Below are 19,057 nucleotides of genomic sequence, written 5' to 3' on the forward strand. Positions count from 1 at the left end.
CCTTGTTAACTTTTTATTGTTTCATCCTTTATTTTCCATGGTTGAAAAATAAAAGCCTGTGATGCAGTCAAAGGAGATTCCCTCGCTGTCTGACGTGATCTCCATCCTCTTAAATATTGATCACTACATACCTTTGTTTGACGAGATCCCTAAAGAAATGTCTGTCTACGCACAAATAAATACCAGCAACTAGGCAGCAAATAGAGTGGAGGGGAATTGGAGAGTTATTGTCGCCATAATGGCAAGATTATAGGCTACGCTCACTAAACTGCAGCCTTTCACTTTGGCTTGCTGACAATCATTAGCTAAAGCCTGTTGGCAATCAGCACAGCTTCATTTGCACATAACATAGCATACAGAGGCATTAACCTGGAAACACTACATCAGCTTTCTCCCCCCGGATGATGTCTGCACATTAAATCTGCACAGTGAGTGCACTAAAATCACATTAAGGAAAAGCATCTAGTTCTAGCTATGATATACAGCAAACCTTTGTGATGGAGACCGCAGCGTCCTCCTACAAACTGTTATAATGGACATCAAATGGGTTGGTGATGAAGAAAAGTGCCTTCATTCTGCCTTCCTATAAAGCAGTGCACATTAATTATGATCCAAGTGGTGAGGATGGTGTCATTTTTGCCACAAGTCTGATAATGGATTATGGATTTGTAGAAGAATTTTCTAAAAAGAAGAAATGTTTAAAAAAAAAGTATAATTAGAATATATTAAATAAGCAATAATCTTAATACTTCAAATCAAGAATAAAAAAAAAAGAAATTTTATTGATCTCACATTGGAGAAATTTACCTCTGCATTTAACCCATCCCTTGGAGGAGCAGTGGGCTGCCATTGTGTGGCGCCCAGGGAGCAGCGGGGGTTAAGGGTCTTGCTCAGGGACCCTGAGTGACAGTCTTTGGAGTGGGGCTCAAACTCAAAACCTCAGGATTCCAAGCTCTGTGCCCTAACCACTAGGCTGCCACTCCCCCTTTTCGAATATCAATTTTTTTTTATTACCTTTCTGCATGTAACTTAGTCTGTCTTACGAGGAAATTAATTGGCCCTTGTTCCTTGAACCTTTTACTTTTTGACATGTCACATTTCACTGACTTTGTAGAGTCTTCTTATAGCCGGATTTGAAGCTGCAAATCCTGTTCAAAATATTTATAGACAGAATTTCTAGGCAAATCCAAGGGCCGGAGGGGGTCTGGTTTGGAGACCGGTCGATTTCATTCCTGCTTTTTGTGGATTATGTGGTTTCTGCTGGCTCCCTGCTGCCAAGACCTAAAGCATGCACTCGGGTGGTTCGCATCTAAGTGTGAAGCAGACAGTATGAAGGTAAGCTGTCCAAGAAAAAAAGGTGGCATGCCCCATTCAGGTTGGAGGGGAGTCCCTGCTTCAAGTGTGGGAGTTCAAGTATCTTGTGGAGAGAATGGAGCGGGAGCTCCATTGACGGATTGATGGCTGCTGCTATAGTGCAATAGCTGCATTGGTTAGTTGTGATGAAGAGAGACCTAAACAAAAAGGCAAAGTCATTGCTTTACTGGGTAGTCTACGTTTCTACCCTCACCTGTGGTCATAAACTCTCCACATGTGAAGAGTCAGCAGAGGAGGCTCTGACGTCTTTTCCAAATGCCCCCTGCTCGTCTCGTCCGGCTGGTGTTCTTCCCACTGCGAGGAGGCCCAGTGGACACTCAGGACACGCTGGAGGGACTAAATGTCCCATAGAAGGGTGTCTGGAGAGAGGGAAGTCTGAGAGTCGCTGCTGAGACTGCCGCCCCTGTGACCAGGTCCCAGATAAGTGAGAGACGACAATTAAAAAAGCTGCAAGTCTTTTAGCTGTCTACTAGTTAATGCAAGTTTTTTATTAATAGTTCAAGCTCAGCCAAACTAGATGTAGTGTATTCAGACATCTATTTCATAGCCTTCCCCCAAAATTCTCCTTTTGACTCAGGTCTGAACTTTGACCAGGCCTTTCACTCATAAAATGCTTTATTAAAACCCTTCCATTGTAGCCCTGGCTGTAGGTTTTTTTCTTGTATCCTGACAGATGAACGTTCATCTGTAGCTTCCTATGTCAGGGTTTCTTTGAGGAGCTTTCTGCTTGTAGCCTAATATGTCTTACCATGAAATAGACCCGTCTCTGCTGTAGAAAAGCTTCTCCACACCATTGTACTCCCACTAGCATATTTCACACTAGGGAGGTTGTCTTCTGGGTTGTGTGAATTATAGGTTTTTCAATTAGTAGTTTAGCCAATTTGTTCTTGTCTGATTAAACCATCTCTACACGTTTACTGCATCTCAACATGATTTGTGGTAAACTGCTAATGAGATTTTTTTTTTCTAAAGAGTTGCTTTTTTTCTTCATGTCTAATAGTTGTCCTGGATTGATCTATGTCAACTGTTGATCTCTTAAGCTCCTCTAGAATTACAATAAGCCTCTTAGTTGCTTCTCTGACTAATGTTCTCTTTGCCCAGCCTGTCAGTCTAGGTGGCAGAAATGTCATGATGGCTTTAATACTTTTTTAGTGCATGTAGTTCCACCTCTGTGTCATCCAGGGCTCCTTCTTGTCCATCCTCAATCTTCCACAAGTTAAAGGTATAGTGGAGGATGTTGTTTTTTTGGGTGGGTCATCAAAATAAATGGTCCTCCTAATTGTCAATCAGTCTGGTGATATGTTTATGTAAGGACGTCCTATGTGCTCGTCTCCTTTTTCACTTACCAGTGGTGAGTCTGACATGGTGCAAAAATTGCAAATCTTCTTTTGGAAAGTAGGCTTGTATGAATGATGCAAACACGAACTTTTAAACGGAGCGTGCAAAAGGAGAAATGGACTCATGCTTGCTCTTTCATGCGTGTAATAGGCGTTCCCTCTCAGGTTTTGCATGCAAATTTTTTTTAAAGTGGAGAAGGTCTTTTCAAAAATTCGTAAAAATCCTCCTCTATACCTTTGAGTAATTTTCTGTTTTATCCATGATTTTTTTTTATCAGAGTAAAATGTCTGAATATCCTCTGAAAGTACTGCTTGGTATTTTGCTAGAAGTTTCACCTTTTCAAATAAAACAATAATTCAAGGTTGCAAGCATACAATTTTAAGTTTACAAACTCGTTTTGGTCTGAAATCTGATTTACCTTTTTTACGGAGCTGTCCTAAGTATTGATGGAATTTCTTATTTTTGTTGGTATTGTTTTCTCTCTCTTCTGCAGAAAGAGCGTGACAGGAAAAAAGAGGAAAAGAAGAAAGAAAAAGATGCTGACAAAGTGGAAAGGCACAACAACTCTAAGGTACAAACAACAGAAAGTCTTACAAAGCTTAACAATTAGGATCAAAGGTGAAGAGTCTATTTCAGTGGTATTATATGGTATTATTACTAAATAATGCAAAGCCTTCATTATCATAGCAAACAACAGCAACCAGCGATATAATACATACAGAAAGTTGTAAGACTGAATACTGTTTTAAATGTTTTTCTGTTTTCGTTCTCATAATGGGCTCTTTTCAGTTTGTGCTTATAGTACCTTATGGCTTCTGACACATTTTCAGAATCATATTCTATTAGATCAACAAACTGAAAAAAAAAAACTGGATATTATACCTTCTTAAAGCTGAAAGAAAAACATAACAAAGACTGCGATTTTGCTCCCACTGTCAACATCACTGAAAAAAAGGCCTTTTTTGTTTCCTGTGACAGCACTGACTCACAAGCACTATGGCTATTATGTTCACAGAGGCAAATATAAACATTGCTATTTCGGAAATTCCCCAATCTCAACAACCAGTGTACTTAAAATAAACAACACTTACTGAAACAAAAGCAATGACACCAATGATCCTGCATGTGGATACCTTCCAGTGACTGTATGATAAAACATATTTCCAATTGGGATTCTACTGTAGCATTTTTAGTCATTTGAAAATATGGATACATTGCTTTGTTAATACACAATATTAGGGAGGTCCATTTAGTGTAATTCAGGGGGAAATAAGAGGAAAACTAGCCAGCAGGTCAATCAGATTTACATGACTGGAAAATAATTTTCCCCACTGTGCAGCAGTTAATATGTTTTATTTTAAAGAAAGTTATTTTAATTTTGATTTAAGATTTTTTAGTATATGAAATCCAAGATACATACACATAACAGTCATTGGGAACATGTAACCAATCACAAGACAAGATCCTGAACCGCAGGTTTTATGGTCTTGGTCCATTTAGTCCAAATTTGGTAAACGTGTCCTTTTGCATCCTGAGGGAAAAAGACACCTTTTCCATCACATATGTTATGTTTATCCATCCTTGATGGATGGGGACTTCACCCTCCACCATTTTCTTTTATCTCCATTATTTTGACAAAGCTACATCTTTCATGTATATAGTTTTGAATCTAAAGGGACTTTTTGCTCCACGTATACACTGCAAAAAATATAAATCTCAATAAGTTATTTTTTCTTAAAATAAGTGTGTTTTTCCTTGATTTGAGGAGATAAGTAAGACACTTTGCCAATGGAACAAGACAATTTCCTTTTAAAATAAGAAAAAACTATTTTATCGTCTTATTTCAAGTAAATATTATCTAACTATCTTATTTTAAGAGTGAAAATACTCATTCCATTGGCAAATCATCTTATTTACCTGCTCAAATTAAGGCTAAATATACTTAATTTAAGCCATTTTTTACTTATTTCTGGATTGTTTTTGCAGTGTATTATTGATGTGTTCACATATCTCTATATCATACTTAGTTATAAACAGAGAGCCCCAGAAAATATGCATGTGGTTGTCCTACACTGTCTCCAGCATGAACCCCAATAAATGGACCATCAGACTTATGTTTCAAAAAAATTCCAAAACCTTCAAATTTCCTTGCCATCATTCTTTATGCTAGTTAATTTTAATGTTTAAAAGCACCAAATAATCCTTGAATCACTTAAGAAAAATTGGAAGCTTACTAATATTAGGGCAGCATGTTTAACGTTGCAAAGTGGGAGAAAAAAGCAGCCAGTAAAATCGTGGGACTAGGTCCTTTGGACATTTGACACAAATAAGCCTTAAAGGTCCCATATTATGCAAAGTTCACTTTATACCTTTAGTAACAGTCATGTGTCTTGAAGCCTGTGTTTGAGGTTCAACAATTTTCTTTCCCCTCTAACACTGCCTTTCTCCACCTTTTTAGCTTAAAATGCTCTGGTGGAAAGTCATGCCCTTTATGATGTGATAAGGGGAAATATATATGTCTGTAGCAGCCCATCGGTCAAGCTATGGCCTTCATATTGTTTATTATTCTGTGCTCCTAGACTTTCTTTACAAATTCTGACTGGTTGTTATGGTTATTGGTTGTTGGGGCGTGGCCTTCGGGAGAACAGGTAGCCCACCCCAATGTGTGTTATGTATTTTGATGAACGGTTTGTACTGAAACTGAAATCTCGATGGCAATGTAAATTGTAGTTAACAATAAAGTTGATAGATAGATTGGATAATTCTAAAATTCTCATCCAGAGGAGGGCTGAATAAGGACATTTTTGGTACATGGTCTCTGCCTAATCTAAAAAGAATATTCCTGCACAATCTCCAAAAACATTCTTAGGGGGTTATTGTCATCCTTAATAAGTTTTATTTTCAAATGTAAATTAATATGGAACCTTTAAAACAAAGAACTTTATGCAAACTGTTAATCCCATCAGTGGTGAGCTGATCATTTGTAATTGTTAAGAAGCCATAGGAAACAGGGATCTGTGTTCAACAAGTCAGTCATGGACTCATCTTTAAACCACAAGTATTTAAGAATGAAATGTGTTCCAGTTTTCCATAACTCTTCCAATGACTGGGTATTTTATCATTTTAGTAGACCTGCTAAACATAGATTTGATGCTATATGAAGGCCAGGATGTACACTGATTAGTTTTTTTTTGTCAGTGTTACTAATTCCATGAGAAATTTAATCAAGAATACCAGGGATATTACTGTAGCAACTGTAAACCAGCACTCATAAGGCAATCTGGCCTGTAAGCAACAAACAGTAGAGTATGCTATCTGTCGGCATTAATTTACCTTCATAAATATTGCAACACTAAGCTAGAATGAGGCAAAAGGAATCACAGCTTGTGTTGCATTATGAATGAATAATGTGTGAGTAGAGGAAGGCCTAGCTCCTTTACCTGCTTCTCCACCTGAACCCTCATGGGAAAGTCCTCATAAACATTCATGCTGCTCACAGATGCTTTATGTTTTATGCCACTGTGCACGACTGAAACACAGTGGCATAAAAATTCCATAGTATTAGCCTCAGTTTGCTTTCAACAGGCTTCTGACATGTTAAATATTTTTCGGTCTGTTAGCTGCACTATTACTGACAATGCTGCTGGTATATTTAGCTATATTTAGCTTTTTTCTAAAGAAGGATGCACTTTAAATGCACCAGACTACCACTGGTAAAAGATGCTTTCATAATTTGTGACGAAAAATGGGAGGAAGGGTAAGTGAAAGTCAACGGCTGTCAGCCATCAAAGTCTTTGACAGGATATGAGTAACGTGTGTTTGAAGAGAGAGTTAAGTGACAGGATGAGGTAGAGTTTCTGATGTGAGGAAGATGGTGACAAAAAAAAAATGGGATGGATTTTTAATTGACTGCTGATTTATTACCCATTAAAGCTATGGTATATAAATGTGCGATAGTAATCTATTATTAGAGCTAGAGGAGGGTAGGTGTATGTGTTTTTTGGGTCATGGATGCTAAATTAAACGTATTTCATGACCTGTGAAGGGAAGAGGGATTAGTTCTGCTTTCAGGAATGTGGTTTTCTCTGTGTGTGTGTTTCTCATTTCAGCATCTTCTGCAGGGAGTAAAAATATGGGTTATGTGCAAGCGTGCCACCGTACCCAAACCTAATTTCATTGTTTGTTTGTTATGATTATATTATATTCACTCCACATGAACCTATTTATAAATGTTTTGCATTTGTATTCAGTCTGTCTGATTTTGTCTTAACCTGAAACTACCTGGAATTTTCCCCCCCCTGTTTGGTTCGCTTTAATTATTTAGACATTATTATTTGAGGCTTAATGGGACCATAATTTAGACTATGGGAAGATCAGAGTGACAGTTTGAGAGGCTGGAAAGGGCTTAAGCCAGTTAGGAAGCTGGTCTTTAGCAAATGATTGATGCTGCCGCCTAGGCACCAATACCCTCCTATCTACTGGATAATAAGGAGTGGCTTAAAAAATAAAAGCTCAGAATTTTTTTTTTTATATAAAAAAAGCAAAGTTTTTTTTATAAATTTTATAAATAATTTGAGTACAGGTGTTTTCACAGGTCTGCCTAAAAAGTGGATCAGACAGCTGCAGCTGATCCAGAACGCTGCTGCCCGTGTCCTCACTAAGACTAAGAAAGTAGAGCACATCACCCCAGTTCTAAAGTCCTTACACTGGCTCCCTGTATCTCAGAGAATAGACTTTAAAATACTTCTGTTGGTCTATAAATCTCTGAATGGCTTAGCACCTAAATACATCACAGACTTGCTATCAGTGTATCAACCCTCCAGACCACTCAGGTCTTCTGGCTCCAGCCTGCTCTGCATACCTAGAACCAGAACTAAATATGGAGAAGCAGCATTTAGTTCCTATGCTCCACTTATCTGGAACAAACTTCCAGAAAACTGTAAAAGTGCGGAAAGCCTGAGTTCCTTTAAATCAAGACTAAAAATCAAGACTTATGAAAAAAAGTACTGGTCATTACTCTCTCCGTTCTCAGGCTGTTGTCTTGTTTTCTGTCCCACGTGTCAGTACTGAGCTGGGTAAAAAGGCCTTTGCTTACTCTGCTCCCTTTACATGGAATTTGCTGCAAAATAACATGAAACTTAGTAAATTGGTTCCTTTGAATACTTTTAAGCTGAGAATTAGATGTTTTGAGTTAGACTCCCTCACATGTCAATGTTTTAATTGAAATTTTATTGTAAGTGCATATTTGGCTTTTATGTGTGTGTCTTTGTACGTATGTAATGATGTGATGTAATTTTGATGCCTATCTTGGCCAGGTCTCCCTTGCAAAAGAGATTTTTAATCTCAATGGGTATTACCTGGTTAAATAAAGGATAAATAAAAAAATAAAAAAATAAATAAAAAACACATTTGTTTAGGATTGCCTTCGACTGTTCTAGTTAAACAGTTCAACTAAAACATATTTTCTTTAATCCAACTGTTTTTAATATTCTTTTTTTGTTTCTGCATTTTTTATTTTATTTTTTTTAATTTTTTTTTTTTTTCCTACTTGCTTTGATTCTGTTTTATCTTCCTGTATTTTAATCATGTAAAGCACTTTGCATTGTCTTTGTACTGAATTGTGCTATACAAATAAATTTGCCTTGCCTTGCCTTGCCTTTAAAAAATATTGTTTTATATCAAACATCCCCTTTGGGAGTTGTACATGGGTTTTAAATTGCAACAAAATCCATACTGTTGAATTAGATGGTCAGCTTTGGCTTAGTAAATAATGACAATATAATACGCAGTGAATATGACGATGGACCTATCTGTAATTAGGGAAATACATCTAGGTGGATTTACATGTTTCCTGATGCATAACCAAGTGCATCTGGGCTTAAAGTCACAATATGATGAAATGATGTTCTCCAGGATTTTTTGGTCTGGACATTATGCTTTTATCAATAACAGTAAGTCAGAGCAGTTTAGTGTTACTGTGTTTTCCTACATGACCCATCAGCCTATTCTAGGTTTGTTTGGTGGGTTGTTTAGTTATTTTGAAGGTCTTTGACCTTGTCTGTCGTTTAGCGCAGTCCCAAAACCTTACAAATGGCATTCCACACAGGTTGATGCCAATGACCTGTCACCAGTTCTTGAATCTTTTTTAGATTGAGTCACTTCAAGCGTGTTCTTGTAAGAGAGGTTTTGGTCTGCTTCATGCTGATGGAGAGGTTCTTCTTAAATAATTTCCTGATTCTGAAGAGCAATTTCCAGGCCCTGGTAGTTTGGTTTTTAAAATGTGATAAAACTTGTTAGCTACTGTTAATTCATGATTTTCTTTCATGTAAGGCCAGGTTAGTATAGCAAAAACTTGCTTCCTGTTTTTACTCTGGTATCTTTCTCCGATAATATAATTAGTTTTATGGTCTTAAACAGCCATGTTTGACAAAAGCACCAACAAAAGAAGTGTAATCAGTGTTTTTAATGGGCTGATCATTTTTACGGCACTGTATGTGTGCAGGCAGAGATTTGCGTTGTTGTTTGTCTCTCCTTCTTATCAGCTGTTCTCCCTCCGCTGAAGAGCCCCAATGTCAAGGAGATATTTGAGGACATTCCTTGTGCATGTGATTGTGTGTGTCACTGTTAAGGAGACACCTAGAAGGAGAGACTTGTTAGTCCAAGTGCATGCTGACGTACTGAAAGCCGTTTAATCTTTGGCACAGCTAGAAACATGCTGACAGTCTTGCTTTTTTCTTTCCTTTTTTTTTCTTCAAGTGTGTCATTTCTTTTCTCCCTGCCCCTTAAAGATAGACTTACTGTAAACTCTACTATCCCAACGCAACACTATCTTACTTTAGAATGTGTGCAGGCAGTGTGAGGTGATGCACACAAAAAGATTGTGTCTTGGTGTTATGTGGGGGACAAACCATTTAAAGTTCACTTCAGCCTACTCCCACACATCACATTTTAATCAATACCTCTGACTTTTACCTCCGTCTCTAAAAAAGGTCATAATACACAGTGACCTGGACTCCACAAGACCACTTGAGGGCCTGCAGTGGCGGCAGGAAAATGATTTCCCGAGTCTGTTAGTTTCAGATAAAAATGTTTTACAATCACAAACAATATTCAGTCGACCCATTACAATAGATAGTCTCCCTTTGAATTTATTAAAAACAAAATAGCTCACTGTCAAACTTTACTATAGAGTTATTAGTTATCTATTGATATTCTAATAGATCTTTCCTTTCTTTATTGATGCCATTTTAAAAGCTTTAGGATTTTTTTTTTCTAAAACACATGGGCTGAGGTGTTCAGTTTAGTAGAAACTAGGATTAAAGCAACTAATCGTGATTAATTGATTATTGAAATAATCGTCAACTAATACAATAATCTATTAATCGTTAACTGGAGTATAGAGGCTTTAAACCATGCCTGTAGCTGACAGAGAAACCCACTTAAGGAAGTAATTATACGAAAATTGTAAAAAAAATATATATATAATCTCTTCGTCTGTCCCTATGCTCTACACAGTAGTCCTCAAGTGAAAAACGTTTTCGTTTCCCCTTGTTTAAATTCTGTGAAAATTATGTTTTCTCTAAGGAAATGTTCCTGTCCAAATATTGATATATCAAAATAATTTTTTGACAGATTAATTGATTAGTAAAATGATCCTTAATTGCAGCCCTAAGCATGCTGAATTTGAACACTTTCTCTCCATTGTATTTTCATTTAGATGACTGGACAAATTTGAGAGACCGTCTTTCAGTCTCGTTATTCTGGGGGACTGTTCTTATCACTTGCATCAGTAGTCTCCTAACCGTATCTTCACCTTTTAAGATGCTCCTTATTTTGCCGATATAACATCAGTGTCAGACTTGCCTTCATCACTGAATGAAACTCATCAGTCTTTACATGATAAGATGGTGGAACTGATGTGGAGAAAACGGATCAAGGAAGGTGAACCCAGACACACATTATTGGTCACATGGTGATAAGGATTGATAATGCAGACTGTGCGTTTATATTATGTTTTTCTTTATAATTTATTGATTTTAGTAAACGCAGTGTTTCATAGACTCCAGTGTTGCAGTAAAAGACATTAGTATTGATCCGTCCAGACTTTTAGGTTTTTATTCAGTTTCTGGTTGCAGTGCTGCTATACTGAAAATGAGAAATGCTTTGTTTTCTCAACATTGGAGTAATTTCTTTGGTTTTGTTTTTATGTCCTTTTCTAGTTTTTATTCCAGATGGTAAAAAAGTTAATTGTAGGTTCTCAAAGGGTTTTTCCGTTAATGCAGAGGTGGGCAATTCAGATTCTTTAGAGCAGGTATTATTGTGTTTGTGCTCTCGGTCCAGGATTTCAACAGTTAAATTAGTTTCTCAGTATTTGGTTGATTCCTGCAGAAGTATATAATGACCTATTCAATTAAAACACATGCGCTCAAGCAGGGAAATATCTAAAACTATACATAACATTGATCTCTAAGGACCAGAACTATATAGCCCTGTGGGATATTATCTATCACTTTGAGGAGTGGATCATTCTTACAGTTGTCTATTCTTTATAATCTCTGCAGGCTTTAGATCAGTTGACAGCACTCAATCAGTTTATGTATTTGAGCTGCTTGCAGTCATCTTTGAGCTTGTGTGTTCACACACGGCATTAAGATTTGACCTTGTGGATTAGATCTGTATTGGACGGTTGCTAAGGAAAATATAATATATATATACTGTAATACATGAACACTTCATGTATTATTCATTAATTGACTGTGTAAAAATAAAAAAATATGGCATAATAATCTTGGGCTAAACTGGATAGCAGGTGGTAACAGAGTAACGAATTTATTTTCAGTTTAATTAACTGCCAACCACTTTCATTTTGTACGTTCTTAGGAAGATGATAGTTACTCTCTTAGCTTGTTTTTTGTGTGGCCTCAGTAAGCAGATTAGTGATGAACAGTGGGATGTAAATAGTTCCACTTGATGATAAAAGATTACTATGTAGTTTTCCCTTGTTTAGTTGAGCACTGGTATCTAGAATTGCTTTTTTATGACCAAAACATTCTTCCTTTTCTGCACTTATTATAATTTTCTTCCTTGCCTGTTGATATCACTGGTACACCTTTTTGGTAAATACAGGGGGGCTGTGTGGACTGAATGATAAACCTGCATCATCAGCGTATGAATGTCAAGAGAGTAGTGATTTAAAGGACCCAAGAGCCAAGTTTTGTGGAACCCCTAATTTATGTTTTTTTTTCACTCAGATTTATTATTATCAGTTTAACAACAAAGCATAGTCAGATAGGTATATGATTTGTAGATTGTAACTAATTTTATCATCAACCAGAGAAAAACAAAAATGGATTAGCTGGTGTGTTAATGATTTTTGTGAAGACCACAAATAAAAGCAGGCACCTGAACTATAATTCGATAATGACTTTTATCAGATTGACCTGAGTTGCATTTTTTCCAAATGACTAACCTTTGCAATGACTTCAAGATCAAGCGATCAAGTGATGTAAGAAGGGATAATTGGTCCTACAGTCCTTGTTGGGTGGGGGTACCTTTTATGTCGGCTGCTCTTAAATACTAATTTAATTTAAGCTTATTATATAAAAAACATGCAGGGATCTCCAATACAAATGACAGAGCATTTTGCAGAAGAATTTTATTGCAAAGGAATTGCATTAAAATAAAGCTTATAAGTTCAAACTAGGTCGTACTTGTTGTTCAACACAAAATTCAAAGGAAGTTCTTTTGCCACCATTGTTAAAAAAAAGGCAGATTTTGCCTTTGGCAAATCTTGCAAACTTTAATTAGTAAATTGTCTGTCTGAAGTGCCCGTTTAAATGGTTCGAGTGTTTTTTTGGCTCAAAACCCTCTGCAGAGACCTACATCTGAGTATTATTGTTTAATGAGTCAAACTGCTATTTATTTGACACCTGCAGAAGGCAAGCAAACATTTTCTTTTATGTTTGCAACTCTATAGTATGCAGATGGATCTTTTTTTGTTTTTATATTCATAGGTGAATAAGCTTTACTCATATATAGGAGGACATACATTAGTACTTATTTTTAATCCAGTCTTCTTATATGTGATGGTACTGTAATATGCTACTGTAAAAGTTTAATACAATCAGGCCCTGAAAGTAGAATATCAAGTAGTGGTCTTTCTTCTCAGTCTACATGTCTGTGAACTATTAATATTCAGCTGGATTGGGACTGCCAAAGTTCACCTTTTTGTCCTTTTCTTTGCTTTCCATCCAGTGCCTGTAGGCAATAATTAAACTGCAGCACTGATTGGAAGCTGGCATCTTGGAGGATATGCTTGCACTCAATATTTTAAACAATGGGAAGCTAGAAATATCCAGTCAATGTTTGTGTTCACCTGTGTTTGTTTTTTTGTGTGAGATTGGTTGAATCTCTAGAGGTTAAATAATTTTTCCAGTTATATTAGATACCATTTGAATATGAAAAACTGTGCTAAAACGACAGATTTTCTCCACTTTTTGTTTTATTTAATGTAAAAATCTGATTTGCCAAGTTTAATTTACCTTGCAATAAAGAAAATGGTACATCAATGGCAAGGTACTGGGCACACTCGATCAATAAGCTTTTAACCCTCCTTGCTTGTTTGGAATTGTTATAATTAAAACTAGAACTCAACACTGGAGCTGTACGTTAGTCAGCACTTTCTGATCAGCCACCTCAATGGTTTCCATTGTTAGTATTAAGGACCACACCACTGCACAAAACAAGAAAAGAGCTGCTTGTAGATCTGCCAGCCCAGATACTTCTCTATAGCAATAGTTGGATGGTACCCAGGATGCATATGCTGCCTGAGATTTCCTTTTTGAAAACTGTAAAATAATGCCATCATAACTGAAGAAGACATATATAATTTCATATACAATTGTATGTATTGCAGTTGACCCTTGACTAATAGGACACTGAAGCCTCTGCAGTTATTGGCACCACTGGTAAAGATATGTAAAGGGCGCTACATATAGATTTTGTATAATGACAGCATCATTTTACACTTAAAGAATAAGCCTTTAGCTTTGGATTCATTCATTCTGTGAAGAAAAATCTCAACATATACAAAGGCTAAAATTATTTGCATGTGACAAAAGTGCGCTGCACTTTTTAATTGTCCTGCTGTCAATACTTCGTCTGATTCCTCTCTTTTTTATTAGACAGAGCTTCACATTTCACAATGTTGGAGCATAGAGAGATTGGGATCTTTATTATTTCCAACATGGACATTCTCTATAGATGTCACCTGTCCTCACGTCTTTGGTCTTAGATGGCCTTTAAAAAATATAGATTTTTCAACTATTGAGCTATTGCTATCTTTTTCTACCCATATGTTTTTATACCTTTGTTGTGCTGAAACAAAACAAAAAGACAAATGTTAACCATTTCACTGGTACCATTTTTTATCTGAAAATTCTTCCTTATATTTAACATTAGCCTATTTTCCTCTGAAAGCCCTGGTTTTCATCTGGGTTACCATTACTTTGAAAGCCCAAAGAAAATTGAACTGAGAAAACAACATTATACCTTCACACAACTGTTTTTCACTTTCCTTAGACTTCCAACCAGCAGTACAGTAAGTAAATCTCGAAGCAAGAAACGCTAGATTCTTTTACCTTTTTGTTTTCTCCATTAACCTGCATCTGGCCAGAGTTGCTTTTTAACTCTATGATTCATTTAAAACAACTTTTAAAAAATGATTAAGAACTGCTTATTAATACAATAAACAGGTAAGTCTCACATCTACAGCACTTGCAGGAAAAAGTTTCTGGTAAAAAGGTAATTTTTCAACCTTAGTCCAAATGTATAAGGAATTATTTTCTTGCCTTTACAATCATAAGTTGACATTTATATTGAGTAAAAGCTGCAGACAGTGGAGTCACAATGTAAGAACCTCAAAATGGATCTCCAGAAGCCGACGGAGAGTATCTAACTGGTGATCACTCCTCGTACAGCACTGACAGCATAGAACCATTAAAAATATAAAAAATCTATATAAAGGGATAACACTCCAATAAATTTGGTTTACTTGCAAAGTCAATCTAAGGACAATGTATGTTTCATATTTATATAAGTATTATATATTCTTTGACAAAAGTGAAAGTGCGTCGATTAAAAAATGTTCTTTAAACTGTGGCAAAGCAGTTTATATTTGAAACCTCAATTAATCTTAAGTTCCCAAATTTTCAGACAAAACTTATTTTCATACTGGCATGCTCAGTTCTTACGTTATACCTTAAAAATTCTTAATTTTCAGTCTCCAAAACAGATATCACTTATTAAAAGTGGTCTGTTTCTTGATAAAAATGATTACGCAGATGCGGTTTTGAGGTATACTTCTAACCTTAAAAAACATATTGAAACTATTTTTGTAATACAATAAAGGTATTAAAAAACCCCAGCACTTTTATACTCACCTCATCCATTATTGCCGCAGTTGATGGAACAAAACATGGCAGCTGTACACAACCTCACCCCTCAAAAGACCCAGGGAAGCTAGAGAGTACTTACAGTAGCCTATGGGCCAAAGTAAAGTACCGGGAAAGTGAAATTACCCACATAAATGTGTATGCAAATGCTACCGAGGCTCTGCTGTAGGTTCTGGTACAAACTATATTTGTCAACTGGGCTAGTAGCACGGCCATTTTCTGCTTGTTATTTTGAAAATTCCTGTCTTTCAACACTGCATTCCTTGAACTGGATCTTTTGGGCTGAATAGCACTTTAAACTTAAAGTATGTGTCCCAACCACATGGTTTCTGTGGTATTTATTTGATAACTATGTATTTTCTTCTGACTCAAGAGTTCACATTTGTGTTACTTAAACAGAATGGTCTCTAATCTGCCTCATTTTGAAGAGTTGTTAAAGAGAAATGGCCCTGTGGGTCATATCATATTCATCCCTCAGGGAAACATGAAGTCGGGCAGATTAATTTAAGTCACATTTGTTTAGACTTAATTTTATTTAATGGAGTGAAATAACCTTGGCAAAAATGGTAAGTCAGTGCTGAGATACTGAATATTATACCTTTGAATATTTACTCTAACACTGTGATTTTCAAGGAGGGACTCTTATTATCTCTCCTGTGGTTTTTCACTTTCTCCTCACCTCCATTCATCTCCATATCTCCTTCATTTGTCCTAAACAATGTCTGACTCTGCTTTCCTTGTTTTAACTCCTAGTGCTTCTTTGGCAAACACGGAATTGCTGTTTGCTGCTGAGTGTTGTTTTATGCTACCAAACCATGAATAAATCATCAAAAACAACAAGCGGCTGCTTTGCTTCAACGACTACAGTGCCAATCTTGGTAGTTGGTGATGGAATTGGATAGGGAAGGTTTGTGCTCGTTTATTTTGTTAGATGGTTTGTACATTTAGACTTATGACACTGGGTGTGATATAGGAACACACACACACTAGCAGCAGCAGGAGAAGATGCTGGAGCTGAAAAATATCAACGGTCGATTGGAGTTAGTTTGAGCGGATGGTGTGAAGGACAGGCAAAGGAGCAGGGCTGTGTAACTAACAAAGTGGCACACCTACTTTCTATCTCTCTCACGCACAGACAGCCACACCAGCTCCTACACTCATGCACCATAGATGTGCAGTCCATGGATCAATAGTGTGACCACGAGGAAGCTGATGCATTAGGTGGATTTGCTCTGGCAGAGGAAGGGAGTCAGTTCTACTGTGTTTCCCAGGTAAACACACATTTCCTAGATATGGAGGTGATAATAGATACACACATATAGACCCTGACCCAAATTGAGCTACGATATGCAGAAAAAAAAAAAAAAAAACAGCACCACAGACAAGCACCAAAATGCTGCAATTTGTTATGGTCTGGTATATGGTTGTTATAGTTCCAAATTCATCCAACAGCCAGCTTAATATTACTGAGCCCTTCAATGGTTTATGTTTTTTACTTTTCTCCTCATTATGAGGACATGTTTTACTCATCATTTTGTAACTACACTAACTACAGTATGTCAGTCGAACCCAAGAGTCTCTCTGCAGCAAGATCTCTCACTGATGTAGCTTGCAACAACAAAGTAACTTAAAGATAATGCTAAACATGTGGTGGATGGAAGGAGGTTCAGCTATTTGAACTACAATTAATAAAAAAAAAAATCATTTGTTTGGTTTGGAGACAAAGGAAAGAAAAAGGCTGCCACTGAAGTTTCCAGGGAAAACATGCAGGAGGAATGTTAAGAGAAAAAAGTTGTTGATATATATCTTCCACATACAATGGAAACAAAAGTAATAAAAAATGGCCAAAAAATCGCACTTTGACCCAAAATGGCCGACTTCCTGTGGGTTTTAGGGCATACTTCCAAGAGACTTTTTTTCATGATTTGAGGAGATCTACCTATATACCAAATTTCAAATCTGTGACTTACGGTTTCCCCCAACTCACGTTAGGGGGCACTGTGGCGTAATTTGGGGGTGGCCATTTTGGATTCCATTATAGACCGGCTATTTCACGCGGGGGACAATTTACTGCCCCATTTTTGTGAGTTTTTGAATAAGCGAAGTCCCCGTAAAATGCGTTCAAAGTGCCAAAAGAACCGTAATAATAATAAGAAACTTTCGAAATACAATAGGCCTTTGCAGCGCTTTGCTGCTCGGGCCTAATAAAAAAAAAACTGAGGTCTCATGCGTACAACCGAAAGCCAAATAAGGTATTCACAAAAAATACGTCAATTAAGTTAAAAAATGTGCAAAAATGTCCAGGTGGCCTTGATTTATCACGGCAATATTGACAAAGGTGATTTGTTGTATAGGTCAGTTTTTTTTTTTTTTTTTATAATAAGTGAATATATCATAAGCTAAATTGTTGCTTTTAAAAAAAATTAAATATCATACAAGTTTTGTTTAAGTAATTTATTCTAAAATGTAGTTATGGGTTCTACAGGTGCTGGTCATAAAATTAGAATATCATGAAAAAGTAGATTGATTTCAGTAATTCCATTTAAAAAGTGAAACTTGTATATTATATTCATACATTACATACAAACTCATATATTTCAGATGTTTATTTTGTTTAATTTTGATGATTACAAATGACAACAAATGAAAATCTCAAATTCATCATATCAGAAAATTAGAATATTGTGAAAAGGTTCAAAATTGATGGCCCCTGGTGCCACACTCTAATCAGCTAATTAACTCAAACCACCTGCAAAAGCCTTTAAATGGTCTTTCAGTCTAGTTCTATAGGCTACACAATCATGGGGAAGACTGCTGACTTGACAGTTGTCCAAAAGACGACCATCGACACCTTGCACAAGGAGGGCAAGACACAAAAGGTCATCGCTAAAGAGGCTGGCTGTTCACAGAGCTCAGTGTCCAAGCACATTAATAGAGAGGCGAAGGGAAGGAAAAGATGTGGTCGAAAAAAGTGTACAAGCAAGAGAGATAACCGCACCCTGGAGAGGATTGTGAAACAAAACCCATTCAAAAATGTGGGGGAGATTCACAAAGAGTGGACTGCAGCTGGAGTGAGTGCTTCAAGAACCACCACACACAGACGTATGAAAGACATGGGTTTCTGCTGTCGCATTCCTTGTGTCAAGCCACTCTTGAACCACAGACAGCGTCAGAAGCGTCTTGCCTGGGCTAAAGAGAAACAGGACTGGACTGCTGGTGAGTGGTCCAAAGTCATGTTCTCTGATGAAAGTAAATTTTGCATTTCCTTTGGAAATCAAGGTCCCCGAGTCTGGAGGAAAAGAAGAGAGGCACTTCATCCACGTTGCTTGAAGTCCAGTGTAAAGTTTCCACAGTCAGTGATGGTTTGGGGTGCCATGTCATCTGCTGGTGTTGGTCCATTGTGTTTTCTGAGGTCCAGGGTCAACGCAGCCACATACCAGGAAGTTTTAGAGCACTTCATGCTTCCTGCAGCTGACCAACTTTTTGGAGATGCAGATTTCATTTTCCAACAGGACTTGGCACCTGCACACAGTGCCAAAGCTACCAGTACCTGGTTGAAGGACCATGGTATCCCTGTTCTTAATTGGCCAGCAAACTCTCCTGACCTTAACCCCATAGAAAATCTATGGGGTATTGTGAAGAAGAAGATGCAATACACCAGACCCAACAATTCAGAAGAGCTAAAAGCCACTATTAGAGCAACCTGGGCTATCATAACATCTGAGCAGTGCCACAGACTGATCGACTCCATGCCACGCCGCATTGCTGCAGTAATACAGGCCAAAGGAGGCCCAACTAAATACTGAGTGCTGTACATGCTCATACTTTTCATGTTCATACTTTTCAGTTGGCCAACATTTCTATAAATCCTTTGTTTTTATTGGTCTTCAGTA

General features: G+C 37.0%; 1 protein-coding gene across 2 annotated transcripts in view; it reads left to right on the forward strand.

Moving 5' to 3' along the window:
* The window catches only part of LOC119792735 (stromal membrane-associated protein 1-like), a 94,336-nt gene that overhangs the window by 36,066 nt on the left and 39,213 nt on the right, over window positions 1–19,057 (forward strand). For both annotated transcript variants that reach the window (XM_038299496.1, XM_038299497.1), the window contains exon 6: window positions 3,206–3,283. In XM_038299496.1, the coding sequence (XP_038155424.1) occupies window positions 3,206–3,283 (78 nt within the window). The remainder of the gene's footprint in view (window positions 1–3,205; window positions 3,284–19,057) is intronic.

This window comes from Cyprinodon tularosa, unplaced genomic scaffold, assembly GCF_016077235.1.
Source record: "Cyprinodon tularosa strain WSP-4 unplaced genomic scaffold, ASM1607723v1 ctg43, whole genome shotgun sequence".
NCBI lineage: Eukaryota > Metazoa > Chordata > Actinopteri > Cyprinodontiformes > Cyprinodontidae > Cyprinodon > Cyprinodon tularosa.